Below are 16,945 nucleotides of genomic sequence, written 5' to 3'. Positions count from 1 at the left end.
TGGATAGTGTGTTTTTTACTTGTGCAGCCATGATTACAGGAACTTTGCATTCTTCTGGTATAGAGATGCGCCCTTTAGGGGATGACAGAGGGGTAAAGTTAACACTGAACCTATCTGCCAGGATGTTGGCAATATCCATTGGTTCTGTATATTTAGTGCCATCAGGTGCCGTCAGGTCCCATGGATGCTGTGTTCTTGGCTTTGGATAGTGTGTTTTTTACCTGTACAGCCATGATTACAGGAACTTTGCATTCTTCTGGTATAGAGATGGGCCTTTTAGGGGATGACAGAGGGGTAAAGTTAGCACTGAACCTATCTGCCAGGATGTTGGCAATATCCATTGGTTCTGTATATTTAGTGCCATCGTGCTGTAACTCAGAGCAGATCTGAGTGTTGCCATTGAGATTCTTGACATAGCTATAGAATGCTTTGTGGTTGTCTTTAGAGTCAGTAGCAATTTTGTTTTCATAACTAGCTTTGGAGGATTTTATGAGGGATCTCAGCTTCTTACTGTGGTTGACCAGGGAGTTCCTCCAGTCATGGGATTTTACTCTTTTTTGCAACATTTTCTTTCTTCTGTTGTAGAGTTTGTTTATGGCAGGGGACCACCAGATTGGCTTCCTTTTTTTTGGAGGATAGCATCTTGGTTCTGTTAGGGATTGCACGATCCATGCACTCATGTAAGTGCTTATAAAGTGCATTTGTGTAGGATTCAGCAGTCATACCTCTATTGTCCGTCAGCATGGGTGTCGTGAACTTTTCCACTTCTGTCTTAAGAAGTGTGACGTTGGCTTTGGGGAAATTCTTTACTGTGGTTTCCCTAATGGGGGGTGGGATGTGGATGTCTAGGGTGATTAGCTTATGGTCGGATCTGACCAACGAGGAATTGACCTCTGGTGTGGAGCACCGGTTGCCCATGTTGGCAATAACCAGGTATAGAATATTGCTGCCCCTGGTGGGGGTGTGGATAAGTTGATCCATGGCATTGGAATTTATGAATTCCAGAAAACGTTGAGCACAAGAGTTGGTACATGAGTAGTTTTCCCAGTTAATGGTAGGGTAGTTGAAATCGCCCATTATTAGGGTGTTAGGTTGTACCCTAATATTTTCCAGTGTATTAAGAAATGAGGCGTGGGAATCCTGGGGCATGGTTGGGGATCTGTAGCAAGCTACAATTTGGATTGTGGTCTTGCCCAGAGTTAGTTGCACTTGGATAATCTCGGATGCATTATGCTGAACAACTAGCCTGGAGGTGTGGATATCCTTAATGAATATGGACACACCTCCGCCTTTAGTGTTTCAGTCCAGGTTAGGTGGCCGAAAGGTGTGGTATGAATTATAGCCTGGCAATGCAGGGGTACTCTCTGTAGCCTTGAACCAGTTCTCTGTCACTGCACAGATGTCGATGTTCTCCATTTTAAGGAGTGCCTCGAGAGAGTGCATTTTGAGGTTTAGACTTCTAGCATTGAGTAGCAATACCCTCAGATTCCTCTTGCCTGTACCTGTTAGGATGGTGAATTTGTCATTTGAACCTTGCCTAAAAAAGGCACTATAGAGGTGGCTAGAGCCTTAGCCAGTATCTGGAATCCCAGGGGCGACAGGTGCAGGCCATCTCTGGCAAAGCATCATGGCTTGTCGATCATGTCATCCCAAGCAGACAGATACTGGATCCCCTTAGAATGACACCAGAAGCTTAGCCAATTGTTGAAGTCAATCATTTTGTCCTTGTACTGTGGTATCATTCTGGGTGATGGCAGGATGCTACTCAGGGCTAGGGTCATACCTGCCTGGGCTACAAGATTGGACAGCTCCTCTATGTCCCTTTTCATGTAGTCCAAGGAGGTACGTCTCAGGTCATTCACACCAACATGGACAATGACAGAGTCATATTTGTACTTGTTGTGGAGTGACCTGAGTGCATGCATTATGTGGCGGATCCTGGCATCCGACAGGCAGCTGACAGTAACTTTCTCCTTGTTTAGCCTGGTGGGTGGAACATCAGTGTGCCTGACTATAGAGTCACCTATGACTAGAGTGTTGGGTACGTTGTTATGCCTTATGGGCTGTGGTTGAGTGGCACACTGAGTTTGTGGGCTATGTGTCATTTGGGTTGTGTTGGGGGGTGGAGGTTGCTTGCGCTTCTGCTTTGGAGGTCCCTGTTGCTTGGGCAGGTTTTTACTGAGAGCCTCCGCGAATGTAGGTGTGTGTTTTGTGTTTCTATGTGTGTGTTTTGGTGGTGTAGGTTTTGAGGGACTATGTGCTGAGTGTGGTGTGGTGCAAGTGTTTACCTTCTCCTCTTGACTGTCTAGTCCAGTCTTGGGTGAAGAGAGCTTTGCTTCCAGTTTGGCTATATAAGTGCATCTCTCACAGGTTGTAGTATTGGGTGGTAGGAGGAGAGGGTTGTCTGTGTACATGAGGCAATTACTGCATTGCCCCAAGATGCCCAGATTCATCAGGTAGACAGGAGAAAACACCGGGGGCTGACCCTTAGACATGCCTGGATAGGTGCTTATTTGTTAAGTACTAGAAACTGTTTTCCTCTAGACAGTGAGGAAAGTTGAGTGCTGTAGTAATTTGTAGCTTATTTAGTGCTTAAAAGTGCTGAAACAAAAAACTGGCTAGTTCTAAGAAACAAAATTAATCTAGAAGGCTTCCCTCCAACACAGAAAGGCTTGGGCCCTAGAAGCCTACAAATAGTCCTGGACACAGCAAATCTATATCCAGGCTACACTACCCACAGGAAAGGCAGGAAACAAGCTTAGAAAAGGTTTTTTTTTTTTTTTTTTTTTTTTTATTTAGTGGAAAGAGAGAAATGAGTAGCAGAAACTAAGCTGATTGGCCTTCTCAAATGTTCTCCCTGTACTGGGTAGAATGAGGTAATGACACTAGACTGGGAGGAGGGTCCCAGATCAAATTTACACTAGGGGCGGGCAACTGCAAAGCCACCAACTATGCAGAATTTTTTTCTCACAGCTGAAAAGCAGCAGTGAGCCTTTAAATGAAAGTTTTAAACAGCTAAAGGAGCCTCTAGAAAAAAGAGTTTAACTGCAACAAGTTATCAGAAACAAACAACCCAACAGATGCTTAATAAAAGTGGACAATTTCCAGTTAATACCTCACACACAGTGAAACTAGCTAGAAAAATTAAAACTTCTTTCAAAAAGTAATTCAATAATCTGGAAATTATAAATAATAGTTTTTGTGATTAATGCAATTACTTCAATGGAACTCTTCCAAAGGAAATACATTCTAATTATATAAATATCATTATAAAGATTATAAGAAATTATATTTACAAATTTCATATACTTACAAATGAACATTTACATGCTTTCTTATAACACACATAAAAGGTATTGTAGAAAGTCAAAACTTTATTACCATGAGCATATTCAAAGGGGATCCAGACACATGCTCGACTAGCATATATCCAAATCACAAAACATCGAACACACACACACACGAAAGCGCTTAACATCGACAAGCGCTTCCGTGTATGTGTGCCTGTTTCATAGATCAGACTACAGTGCGGGTAAGGGAAAATTCCCTTTTCCCCACTGTAGTGTGATCTCGGAGTGAAAATAATAAAGTAGGGGGGGTGTGGGGGGTGCAGGGAGTGTAGGGGGGGCAAAGCCCCCCCTGCAGAAACGTAGATTTTTTTTTGAACTACACATACATGGAAGCGCTTTTCAATGTTAAGCGCTTTCGTGTATGTGTGTTCGATGTTTTGTGATTCGGACATATGCTAGTCGAGCATGTGTCCTAGACCCATTCAAAGATAATAACATAATATTACGGTATTATGCTTTTGATAAAGGAACTTTGATACCAACAGGTAACATACTGGACAATTATAACTTAGATACTTCTAATAAGATCTTAATTCATAGTATTAGAAAAAGAATAAAGGCAGCACAGTGACACAGTGAATAATGTTGTTTCCTCATAGCAAGAGATTCTCTGGGTCAGTTCTCGGCTGGGGTGCCTTCTGTGCAGAGTCTCCAGGTCCTTCCTGTGTTTGTGTTTTCTCTAGGTGCTCTAGTTTCCTCCCACATTCTAAAGACATGCAATACATGGATTGGCCACTCTAAATTGGCCATATGTGTGAGTAGATGTGTATTGAGATATATGGAATAACAACAGCAGTTGGGCTAGCCACCCGGTGGTCTGAATATTGGCTGTAGATGATAGACACTGTTGATATGACACTCTGATCCCATGTACAAATGTGGGAAAAAGGGTGTTATGGATGGATGGATGGACATTTCATTTAAATGAAGATGACAAGAAAACTATTCCAGGTTTATAGGACTATGTAATCTCCACGACAAAAGGTAAAATGACATACAAGTAAGGCATAGGTTCATAGGTACATTCATAGATGGTTACTAGACATGCAATGAAAGAGACTAGTCCAAATTTCCAAGAAACCCAGAATACTGTTTGGTTAAGTGACTTGCTGAAGGTCACACATTCGATAAATTAAGGTAGAAAGAGTCAAATCCTATACCCTGGGAACAAGCCAGAACTTTAGTCCTCTGCACTAAATGCTAGAATTTAAGTTGTAAAAACTGATTTTGAATAATAATAATTTTAAAAAGTCTTATTGGAATTATCTTGGCACTAATGATATAAATGAATTAAAGACTGAAGAGAATAAAATCTTCTCATTAAAGTCAGTTAATTTAACTTTTTCTTTCGCGTATTAGATAATTTTTAGGTGGAATTAAATTCACAGGATTTTCATTACACTATAAAATATCACCATTTAATACATCTAATTCTTCCTCATGCTGGAAATGCAAAAGGAGACAAAACGCAGACTGGGTATACATATTTGTTTGGATCATGGTGAATTAGATACATACTGGTCTGAAACTGAAAACTTTTTAAAATAGTTTTGAACAGATAATTGTACTTTAACAAGATCAATAATCATAAAGAATGCACCTGTTACAAGGGAAATTAATAAAAAGCAACTTATAATGTTTCGGACATTATTAGCTGTTACCAGAAAAGCCATCGCAAAAATGTGGAAATCTGAATCTTCACCTTTGTTTAATGATTTTTTAGCATTTAACACCGTATTATATAAAAAAGAAGATACATTTACATTAAGATCAATAAATAAATGTAATAATTTTTGTTGGAGCAAATTAGAAATGCTACTTATAAAGTATGAAAAAAAGATCAACTGCAATGTTTTATTTATTGCAGATCTGTTAATATGATATGTTGTAAATGTGTTTTTATTACTTGTGATCTGTATCTCTCTTTTTTCTGTTAATATGATGCTGTGATATAAAATGTGTTTTCATTACTTGTGACCTACATCTTCTGTTACGCATATTGTATCACTGTGAATTTAATATAAAAAATTAAAAAAAAAATCATCTGAAATATTTTACATGTACCAAGTGACCATTGGTAGAGAACTTTACCTTCTGCATTCGCTAACCTCAAAAAATATTGATTACTTGAGAAGATGTCACTGATCAGTCTGCTGGTCAGCTGTGTGGACTACCTAAATTCTAAGGAAATTAAATGAAAGTGATTGCTGAGATATGTCTTGTTATTGTTAGAACACTGAACACATCATGGATATTGGTGCTGCAACAATTAGTCAGCATTTAGATGATGGTAACTGAGCAGGAAGCAGACTGGACTGGATTTTTCATTTCTGTTTGATAAGCGCATTTTATACTGTTCACTTTTGCAGTATTACAGTTATAGATCTGCATGTACATATGTGTATACTGCTGTGGGTGTGATCGCATCTCCTCTTCTCGATGGTACACCTGCCTGTACTTCATTTATGGCTCCCCAAATGGCACTGTTATTTTGGCCAGTAAATTGAAAAGTAACACAAAAATCTTTGCGGAAGTGCTGACCATACCATTCATACTGATTCTACCCCTTACAAGTAGCCTTGTGCAGCCTTGGTTAGTTACTGAAGCCAGAAGACAGCAACTAGTGATATATATATATATATATATATATATATATATATATATATATATATATATATATATATATATGAGTCTACTTCTAAAGCTTGAAGTTTCAAACTTCGAACTTCAAACAGCTGAGATCAGAAGATCAATGTTTTGAAACTTCAAAAAAGAAATAAAAAAAAAAATAAAAGCAAAAATTTGTTTACATTTTTGCAGGGAGGCAAGTCCCAGTGTACCCCCTGCTAAATAAATATACAAACTCCGAGATCGCTCTACAGTGAGGAAAATGGTGAGTATTATGTTCTGAGTGATATAGTGAAATCTATTCAAAACGTTCAAAGTTTCAAAACTTCGGTGTTATGTTCTCGGCCATCTGAAGTTCGAAGTTATACATACATACACACATATATATATATATATATATATATATATATATATATATATATATATATATGTGTGTGTGTGTGTGTGTATATACATACACACACACACACACACACACACACACACACACACACACACACACACACACACATATATATATATATATATAAAATGTGTGTGTGTATATATATATATATATATATATATATATATATATATATATATATATATATATATATCACTATATACTGTCTAGCTGTGAGGTGGCTCCTATACGCATCCCATTCAGACCTATCTACTATACCACAAGTGAAATAACAATGGAACAGGCAGTACAGATGTGAAGATTATATATAAAGTATGAATTTTGTTTTGAATAAACCTTTCAGCATCTTGTTGCTTGCAAATCATTTAATTTTGTATTTTACTAAAAACAGTTAAGAGAGAGAGCAATATACATGTCTCTACAGTGTATCCATTCTTGAAATGGTATCTTTTAAACTCATGGTATACTGGACTGTCAGTGGATAAAAATGTACTGATATTTATTAAGGAACCAGTGTTAGTGGTGGTGGAAATGGTGGTGGTCGGACTTCTTAAGCTAGAGAACAGTAATGTGACAGCAGATTGCAATGTGCATTTGTAAGATGGATAATGCTTACCTTTAGAGTGTTTCATCCTTGGTTTATAATATACTTGTTTTCGCACAGCATCTTGCTCGTTAGAGGAAACCTTGGAACAAAAATCAGGGGACACAGTAAGTATTTTTAGTATTATATAAGGAAATGAACAAGTAAATAAATAAAGAGTGAATGAAGGGAATAAACTACAAAGTGAAATCAGTTGAAGAATATTCACTATTATATTTAAAAATATTTGACTTCTGATTTACTCTTTCCTATTGAAATACTCAAGAAGAAATGATTTATATGTAGCCAGGGATTAGTCATTGTTTTAGTTGCTTGGTTTAGTTAACAAAAATAGATGGCTTATCCTAGAACACCCATTTCAGCTATGGCCAGACCAAAGGCACATTGATCTTTTAAGTATATATATATATATATATATATATATATATATATATATATGTGTGCAAAATTCATAGTGAGAGATGAAAACACTACAATGTAATAAAGTAAGTGAATGTGTTATACACAATATAGCTAGATAGGCAGTAAATAAAAATGATTTGATAAGTAATAAAATACATACACACACACACAGACATATATATATATATATATATATATATATATATATATATATATATATATATATATATATATATATATATATATATATATATATATATATGTATACATACATACATATGTTCAGCATTACCATATCTGTGGAAGGGTTACATTATGCAAGATCAGAGCTGATTAGTATCACTCCTGTAGTCACATCAAGTCCCTTCTCTTCCCACATTAGCAGCAAGATCCCAATACTCTGTAAACTAATATATATACCAACTTCATGATCACATAGGGAAGGGAGAAACTTCTCAAAACAGTGTATAGAGGCCTTGAACAATCAGTTGTTTCAAGACAATTTGTTTGAACAATAATTTCCAATGGACTGATCATTAAAGAGACAGCCCAGTAGAATCAGTGAACTGGAAAAAAGAAGAAAGAATTAATATGATGTTATAGTAAATATGCATATATGTGTGTGTGTGTGTGTATGTGTGTGTGTGTGTGTGTCTGTGTGTGTGTGTGTGTGTGTGTGTGTGTATGTATATATATATATATATATATATATATATATATATATATATATATATATATATATGGTTTACTATCGTTATTTCGAACAGCAAAACATTTGCTGCTCGAAATAATGAAAAGTTAAACTGAAACAAACCTTTTGTGCATACATAATGTCGCCCCAAATGATCTACACATTTGAGTCGACTTTGTCGCTGAAAATGTGACATGAGAGCCATACAGGAACTGATGTAAATCAAACTCCTATACGACATATCACATTTTTGCAGGGGGCAAGTCCCCCTGCACCTTCCTGTGGGGGGCTGTGCCCCCCTACACCCCCCGCTACGAATGTATTCCAACTTTGAGATTGCACTGCAGTGGGGCTATGGATGAATTTCCTATCCTCACTGTACCACGATCTCATACATATAGTCGAACACACTTATGCGAATGCACTACTGCATTCACATAAGTGTGTTCGAGTATCCAACTCACTTTACATTTTGCGAATGACATTGTGATTTTCAGCAGCATAACTGCCGACAGCATGTCGTTCGCAAAAATGATAGTAATTACACACACACATATATATATATATATATATATATATATATATATATATATATAAATATAGCTTGACTGAATCATTCCATGTCATTTGAGAGCAAGAAATTTAAATCCATGTGACGTTATCAGCATTGTTATGGAAAAGTAAGCACATGCAAGTGTTTTATAGAATTAAATTCATTAGGTATTGACAGAGAACAGAGAGAAAGTATAGTAAAAAGGATGATAAAGGTCCAATGTATAGCAAAAAATATAGTAGATGTAACAGCAAGATGACAATACATACACTGAGACTGGAGGCCTATCTCGATATATCGGGGGATGCTTGGATTAGGTATAAGAGGCCTGTGTAATATGATGCAGGATTAATGTATTCACAAAAGTGTGTAGTTTAAAGGCATTCAGTATATGGGAAGGTAACTTATCCCATGCAGCAGGAGAAGTTGTGGTCACTTGCTAGAAGTTTGCTATCAGTCCTATTATTGTAATAATCACCACTCAAACATGTAAAGTTCAAATTTTATCAGAATGGATAAATCCTGTACTAGCTACAATTAGACAGTAATCATTAGTATTATATACAGGAGTTATTAAAAAAAATCCCTTTTACCTTTTTTCAGTGAAATCATTATATAATGGCTATTCTTGTGCTCAAGAGAAGTTTCACATGATTCTAGCCAGAGGAAATTTCCTTTTTATATAGATTACATAAATAAATTTCTTTGCCTGAAAATGCACACACAGTTTATCACCATTAAAAAGACAATTTAAACAAATAAATAGTCCAGTTTGTGGCATATTTTAAAAGGGATACTTAATTAGTTATAATGCACTACAACCATAACAACCATAAGCGAGAGTGTGAGCCTTCCCGTTTCTTGAGATACTATATAAGCGGACAGCATTGTCCAGCACATTGTTACTTAAGCAGCCAAAGAACATATGAGTAAGTTATCTGTGTGCTAAACACATTACCAAGCTGTCCTTTGTAGCATGTGACAGTGTAGTTCCATTTTAGGAACAAGAAATGTAAGCTTGTGCATTCTGTTTTTCAGAACTTGTCGATTGTTCATAGGTTCATATGATATTACTAGGCCAATGACCACTAGGGTCCATGCAAGTCTAGCCGCACACCACAAACCCATTTGGATCTCAAGTGTCATATGTGTTTATATGGGAGGCATGTTAGTAGGGATGTAACTAAGGGATTTATGTGTGTAGAGGGATGTTAGTTAAGTTAATACTTATCTTACTGATGACCTCTGTCCATAAAAAACATTGTGGCTAGACTGGGGGATAAATTTACAATTTCCTGTCCAATTGTCAAGTTTTACATAGGTGGGAAGCCTATTCCATAGCATGGGAATCCTTTGGGACTCATATCTGTCTCTCCAGCATTTTCTGTTTATTTTACAAGCAAAGTTCAGATCCCTGGATCTAGTGTTTCTGGTGCTGGGTCTGAGTAAGTCCTGTAAGCCAGGCAAAAATCCCCTTTCAGTAGCCTGTAGGACACTGAATACAAACAGAGAGAGATAGAGTGTCTTTAGGTAATCTGTATAGGACTGGGTATTCATGCCCTGAATTCTCCTAGTGAGAAACCTTTGTGGACATTCAACTTGTTGCAAGCATCTGGTTAGGTACATGCCAAAGGGGGGCTTTGTACTCAAAGATGGGTCTGACAAGGGCTGAGTAGAGTGCTACTATAACTTCCTTGGACACAGACGCCATACCCTGTTCTATAAGATGGCCGACATAGAATGATTTTCTTACTCTCCGAGGTACATGTTGGTCAAAGGAGTGATTGCTGTCTACATATGTTCACAGATCCCTTACTACTCGGTCTACTCTTAAGGGTGTTTTATTGATGGAGTAATTAACTACACTTGGCAGTTTCCCAAAGGGCATTATAATTAATTTTTGGCATTGAGTTTTAGGTCATGGCTTTGTCATCAGTCATTTGCCTGTGTTAAGCAGGAGATATGAGCATTGTTTAAAAAGGTGATAATTAAGGGTAAATATGAGTAGAAACGTTATGCTGGGTGGTTTTTGAGGTTGCATTTGCATCTGGCAGATTATATGAGATGACATTCTAATGATGGTCTAAAATTATTGAAAATGTTTAGATTTTTGGATAGCAGATGGAATGAATTCTCAGAGTTCTGAAACTAGAACACAGAAGCTGTAGTTTAGTGAATGGTCTGAAAAGCGAGTGGGCATTGCAGGAAATGGAATGTAAATGGTAATGGTATTTATTTTATTTTTATTTATTTAACATTTGTTGACCAGGAAAGTCCGACGAGGACATAGCCTATTTTCAGCAGAGACCCAGGGGGAAATGCTCCCGCCGCATGTCTTTGTAATGTGGGAGGAAGCCGGAGTACACAGAGGAAACCCACATGAACACAGGGAGGGCATGCAGACTCTGCATAGAAAGCACCTCAGCCAAGAAAAAAACCAGAGAACCTCTTGCTGTGAGGCAACAAAACTAACTGCTGCTCCACTGTGCCGCTCAGTGCTTACTTGTACTGTGATGGATGAAAACAACCTTTTTGCTGTGTTCATTACCATGAGTGGCCTGGATTGGCAACTTTGGTGAAAATTTACTAGCTAGGAAGCAAAAAGGGGTGCCAGTCTGAAGATAATAAGTAAGTGGAAATACTTTTATTGTTGCTAGTGAAAGGAAAAACAAAAGAGTGGGATGGTGAGGCTTGATTGGCAAATGACAATACTGGTAGGTAATGACAATGCTTTCACTCTTGCTAGCAGTTAGAGTCAGCAGAGTGAGGTATAAAGCTTGACTTGCTGAGACACATGGAGTGTTCAGTACTTTCTGTACTATTTTGAAAAGCCATAGTGAGAAAGAAAAGCATATCAGCTTGTGAATAGGCAACCATGCCATTTACTCATGTGGCCAGTAGTGTAACAAGGGTGGAGTGAAGGAAACAGCCTCCCCAGGCACAAAGTGTTGAGGTGTTTTCATCCAATCCTGATCTCTCTTCAGTGCATAGCAGCATTTAGAAATAAATTCCACTATTGCATATAGTTTAAAATAAAGAAAATAGCTTTTTTCCTCTTCACTTATTTATTTTCTTTCTTTCGTTTGCTCTCTACCTTTAAGTAGAAGCTTTTTATCAGGGCAGGGGTGTCAGGCCAGGGGACAGCACTGAGCCAAGTAATAGCTAGCTTCACTTCTGCATGTGACCACAAGCGAAGCAGGAGATATAGTTATGTGACATTCCACCTGCAAGGTACTGCTCACTACTCTAGACATTATATACCTCACCGTAGGCTTGCATCTTGGGCTTTACAACTACTTTATTACTTCCAGTATTATACAAGTTTCAGCAGGCTTACAATGTGACTTCTCATCATTATGATTAGAAAATACTAGGAAATACAGAAACTCAAGCTACAAAGCCAAAACTTGTTTTTTTCAGTTTCAACACTAGAGAAAGGAACTAAACTCAAAAGTTATAAAATTTCAGAAAGAAAGAGAGAAAATTATCTGTTTCAGTCTGCTTCTTATGGTAATCCTTCTCTCAGTGAGGTGAAGTAAGCCATGCAACCATTACAGCTAGCTCTTGCGAAAATGTCAGCACGGCTCAGTGGCATTAATACTCTGCTTTGGTTGATTTAGTCTCTAGGATTGTAGATCCTGAGACAAGGGTTTCAACCTCTGAGGATGATATTCCTAATAGTACATCCAAAATTTACTTGCCTCTGAAGAAATTGCATCTATGAAAGAAAAATGGAATGACTTAGAAGCAATGAATACATATAATATTCTTTAATTTATTCCCCTTATTGTATATGTGACAGGTCCCCTTATCAATAACTTGTATTTTTTTCAAACCATGTATCTTGTATAACTTGTACTCTCAACTTGTGTCTAACCATTTTGTCTGGAGCTTTTCTCCTCGGGCCTCTACTGAAAAAGGATATGTATCCAGCTAGACTAGCCCGGTTAACAAATGTAAAATAAATAAATAAAATAAATAAATAAATAAATTTTTGGGGTCTTTCCTGAACAGTATGACTCTCTCTACCTACCAGATGTCATTTGGACCATTGTTTCCAACTTACTGAGGAACTAAAGGCAAACTAATCATTTCAATAGAAAGGGCACTCGGCACACTTCACACGAGGTTTGCTTATCTTTCTGTTATGCTAGTTTACATCAAAATATTACATTTTGAAGACGCAGTTAAAATCCTTAAATATGGAAAACTGTCAGCCGAAGTTACTCAGGTTCATCCACAGGCATACTAGGCAAGGGACATTCTGAGCATGTGTAAAACATGCTTCTCATGAACATTTGTTTAGAGCAAACAGAAGAAGGAGAAAATCACATTTCAGCGTATTACAGCTTTTTCTTGGCTGTAATAAAGAGAAAATCACATTTTCAGAGTGTTACAGCTTTTTCTAGGCTGTATTAAGGAGAAAATCACATTTTCAGAGTATTACAGCTTTTTCTTGGCTGTAATAAAGAGAAAATCACATTTTCAGAGTGTTACAGCTTTTTCTAGGCTGTAATAAGAAGAAAATCATATTTTCAGTGTATTACAGCGTTTTCTTGGCTGTAATAAGAAGAAAATCACATTTTCAGTGTATTACAGCTTTTTCTTAGCTATAACTTGCAATGTAAGATTGGGTCAGTTTCAGAGACGTTGCCACGAGGTGTACATGAGGTATGCATGTATGGTAATTTTGTTGTATTCGTAGACTATCCTACCACATTGCTTTTGCGCAAAGATGTGCAGCACTGTGCTGGGCTGTCTCTGCAGTGCTGTTAGATTCTAATGAGACATTCTGGGGGGGGGGGGGCATAAGCTAATTAGACATGTGCTCTCTGATTATGCAGCCAAGTAAATTAGCACTGCCACTCCAGGCCAGTAATGGTAATGAACACAGCCAAAAGGTTGTATTCATCCATTGTAGTACAGGTAAGTGCTGGCGAGTTTAGCACACAGGTAGTGTTAAATTGTGTGTGCATGTGAGGGACTACATGTGTGGGTGTGTGCCTTCCTGGGAGGTCACAGTGAGGTGGTTAGTTAGGGTCTAAATTAGGTGTGCGTGAATAGCTAAATGGATAAATGTATCGTTAGTGTGATTAGGTGGGGAGGGGGCTGTGTGTGTGTGTGTGTGTGTGGGGGGGGGGTTGTCATACCTACACACTCTCCTAGACTAATGAGCACCTCATGCAACATTGTTGGTGGAGGAACACTAACCATCAGGGAGAACTCCAAAGATGTGGGTCAGGGAGACCACTAGCCACTGGAGAGAACTCCAAAGATATAAGTGAAGGGGACTAGTAGATACCAAGGAAAGCTCTCATGCCTTAATAACACTTGTACAACATATAGGTGAAGTGAGGGGGGGGGGACTTGGCACCAGGGGTACTCTATATAGCATGCCTTAAAGGCATTTAATTAAAGTAAAAAACAAAACAAAACGTGGATAAGGCAACCGGTAGATACCAAGGATACAATAAATAGTATGCCTTAAGGGTACTAAAGAGGATTCCAACCTTTTATCCTCCCAAAGAGGATATTACTCCTTTGTGCCACCATTACGCACCCTAGGTCAAATATAAAAAATAAGTATGACTTTGAAAAAAATGACAAAAGGATAAAAAAGGCTTCAATACTTGCACTCTTGCCACAAGAAACGTCAACATTAACACACTGGACTAATTGGTAAGTTAGTGCAGCAAGTTTTTTTTTAATATCTAATGCAGATCACAGGCATTATCCAATGCCTACAACAGATCATGAATTACCAGGGAATGAGACAGGCAACATAAAGCATACTTCTCCACCTTGTTGTGCAAAAAATCCAGACAAAGCCAAAAGTAATGCTTGGACAAAAACATACAGTAAGGGATGAATTTTAAGTTGTTGTGTCTTTCGGCTTTTCCCGGTTAGGGGTCGCCACAGCGGAACTCCGGTCCGCTAATGATTGGCAGTAGATTTTTACGTGCCGAGTTGCCAGCTCTGATGCACAACCTTCAATGAAGGTATGCCCATTCATGCATGTCTCCACAAAGAAGACGCTCTAGCTGAGAATCGAACAGGACAACGTCATACTGTGAGGCGACAACGCTACCGCAGCACCGCCTTCACAGTATAATGAATTTTAAGTATTCCTCTCAAAAATGTAAAAAGTCACTAGAATAGCAGCTTTTGCACTAACATACATTTACTGAAGGATATCAAGAGTGCATCTCTAATGTCTGGTATTAATCACTGATTGTAGTCATCAGTGATTTATCAAGACACTGTTAACTACCTCAAAAAGTGCTGATTAGCACTTGTAGTAGTTGACGGTGATTCTAAAACATGCAAATTAGCCAGTAGTGAGGTCTTTCATCATTGCTGCTAATGTGTCTCTGAAGCAATAGTACATCCTTTGGGAAACAGTATATTTTTATCTTTATTGTTAATGTGATTGCCAGGGTTCTTTCTGAAATTTTCAAGATGATTTTTCAGCACATTTCAGGTGTCCTGCATACTTAAAAGATTTTATCCCAAACCTCATCTTTTTAATATTAAAACATTACTTTTTACTTCAGGCTGATTTGTGAGCTAATGTTTATTTATGGCAATGTTCCATAAAGGGCACTTTTGTAATTTTCCTTTTGCTTTTATTTTGATATATACAACAGTCAAAATTCTACCAGTATATAAGGTCTGGTTCTGCATTGCAATTTCATTTATCCAATCAGGTTTTTTATTTAATTAATATAAGCCAAAATTTAAACATACTGCTTACCTGTTTAGTGCTTAATATGTCTCTCAGGACTTATGAGAAAAGATGCTGTTTCTCTCTCTCTGTTTCTAAGATATTGGTTACTCTTTAAACTAAATTGGTGTATTATGTCTCATTCCCCTCCTCCTCGCACCTGCTATTCCACACTGATTTACTTTGGGTTATCCTAATTGCTATTATTTTGCTTCTACCTCAGCATACCTTACTGGTTCAGATTTAAGATGCTATCATTTCTGGTATAAATTTATAGCTTTTCAGTGCTACTACATTGAGCTAAGCTGAAAGTATGCAGTTATAAAAAAATCTCTTTTTGCAGCAGTGTGATAAATGTCAAACCAGATGATTTTCCTCATTTTATGTGTTATTGAAGTTTTCATTGCCATGATGTTTTGGTGTTTGTTTTGTAGGCATACTGTGGGAAAAATTACAGACTCAGCTAGACGGCTCGGCTCGCTATACTGAGTATTCTCTGTTATCCTCTACTTAAGTTCCTGCTGGTTTATACAGCTTTGCTTTAGAACACTAGTTGTTAAGTATATTACAATCTCTGCTCACTTTTCTGCTCTGGACTCTAGATATTTTATTTTCTGGTATGAAATTACAACTTGTTTTGCATCTCTCTTAGTGTTTAGGACCACCCTAAAAGTCAACATATATAAACAAATTATTTCTTTGTAGCAGTAATACATTTTGAAACCAGATCTGGCTACCCCACTGTGTGCTCTTTTTCATCATCCTTCCCCATGCATTTGAAGGTTCATGTGGCTCTGCTTTCTGTCAGTCTGCTTACTGTCAGTGTATATTACCCTCTGTTTACATTGCAGCTCTGGGGTCTATGTGGACTTTTTGGTATAAAATTACAACTTTTCGGTGATTTTTTTCTCTCAATATACATGGCCATAATGAAAGTCTGAATTTATGAACAATTTATTTCTTTGTGTAACAATAGTTTTCAGATTCTATCTTCAGTTTAATGATATATTTTTTCAAATCAGACTGAGGACAAATTTTATGCATTTTCACGCTTATGCAGTCTTTTAGTTACAAGACAGATAAGGTGGAGAAAATACAAGGAAAATCAGGTACGATTCTTTAGTTTTGAGTAGTGTACCTAATTTTTCTATTGTTTTCTCCATGCTGTCTCTCTCGTACCTCCAGATTGTCTAGATTTCTAATTTTATTATTATTATTTTTTTTTTTTTTATGGTGAAGAAAACTAAAAAAGTTGCCCGGACATTTTCCATTGGTATATGCTCCATTTACAATGGGCACGCTGGTTGGGCTGAACAATCAATGTGCTTGTTTTTGAATGTTAATGGCCAGTCATTGTATAATATATTTTACCTTCCTATTGCAGCTCAATTGAGCCAAATATATTGTAGTCTTGCATTTCTTGAAATATAATGAAATTTTAATCTTGGAACCTTTGAAGTATTCAAGTCTCTTGAAGAGTAAACTCTTTTTGCACTTATTTTATAATTATGATGCTAATGTTGCTTTGATCTGGAAAATCAGTATGTTAAAAAATCAATGAGAATTGCTCAGCAAAATATTGCTAAC

The 16,945-nt window shown here is 37.3% G+C and overlaps 1 protein-coding gene across 3 annotated transcripts in view; it reads right to left on the bottom strand.

The window, feature by feature from the left end:
• The window catches only part of LOC122817317, a 322,631-nt gene that overhangs the window by 136,394 nt on the left and 169,292 nt on the right, over window positions 1-16,945 (bottom strand). For all 3 annotated transcript variants that reach the window (XM_044090537.1, XM_044090538.1, XM_044090539.1), the window contains one exon: window positions 7,001-7,070. In XM_044090537.1, the coding sequence (XP_043946472.1) occupies window positions 7,001-7,070 (70 nt within the window). The remainder of the gene's footprint in view (window positions 1-7,000; window positions 7,071-16,945) is intronic.

The sequence above is a fragment of the Protopterus annectens genome, chromosome 12.part0 (genome assembly GCF_019279795.1).
Source record: "Protopterus annectens isolate FY-2018-M chromosome 12.part0, PAN1.0, whole genome shotgun sequence".
NCBI classification, from domain to species: domain Eukaryota; kingdom Metazoa; phylum Chordata; order Ceratodontiformes; family Protopteridae; genus Protopterus; species Protopterus annectens.
Note: the sequence above shows the minus strand (reverse complement) of the source record. Positions and strands in the feature narration are given on the sequence as shown.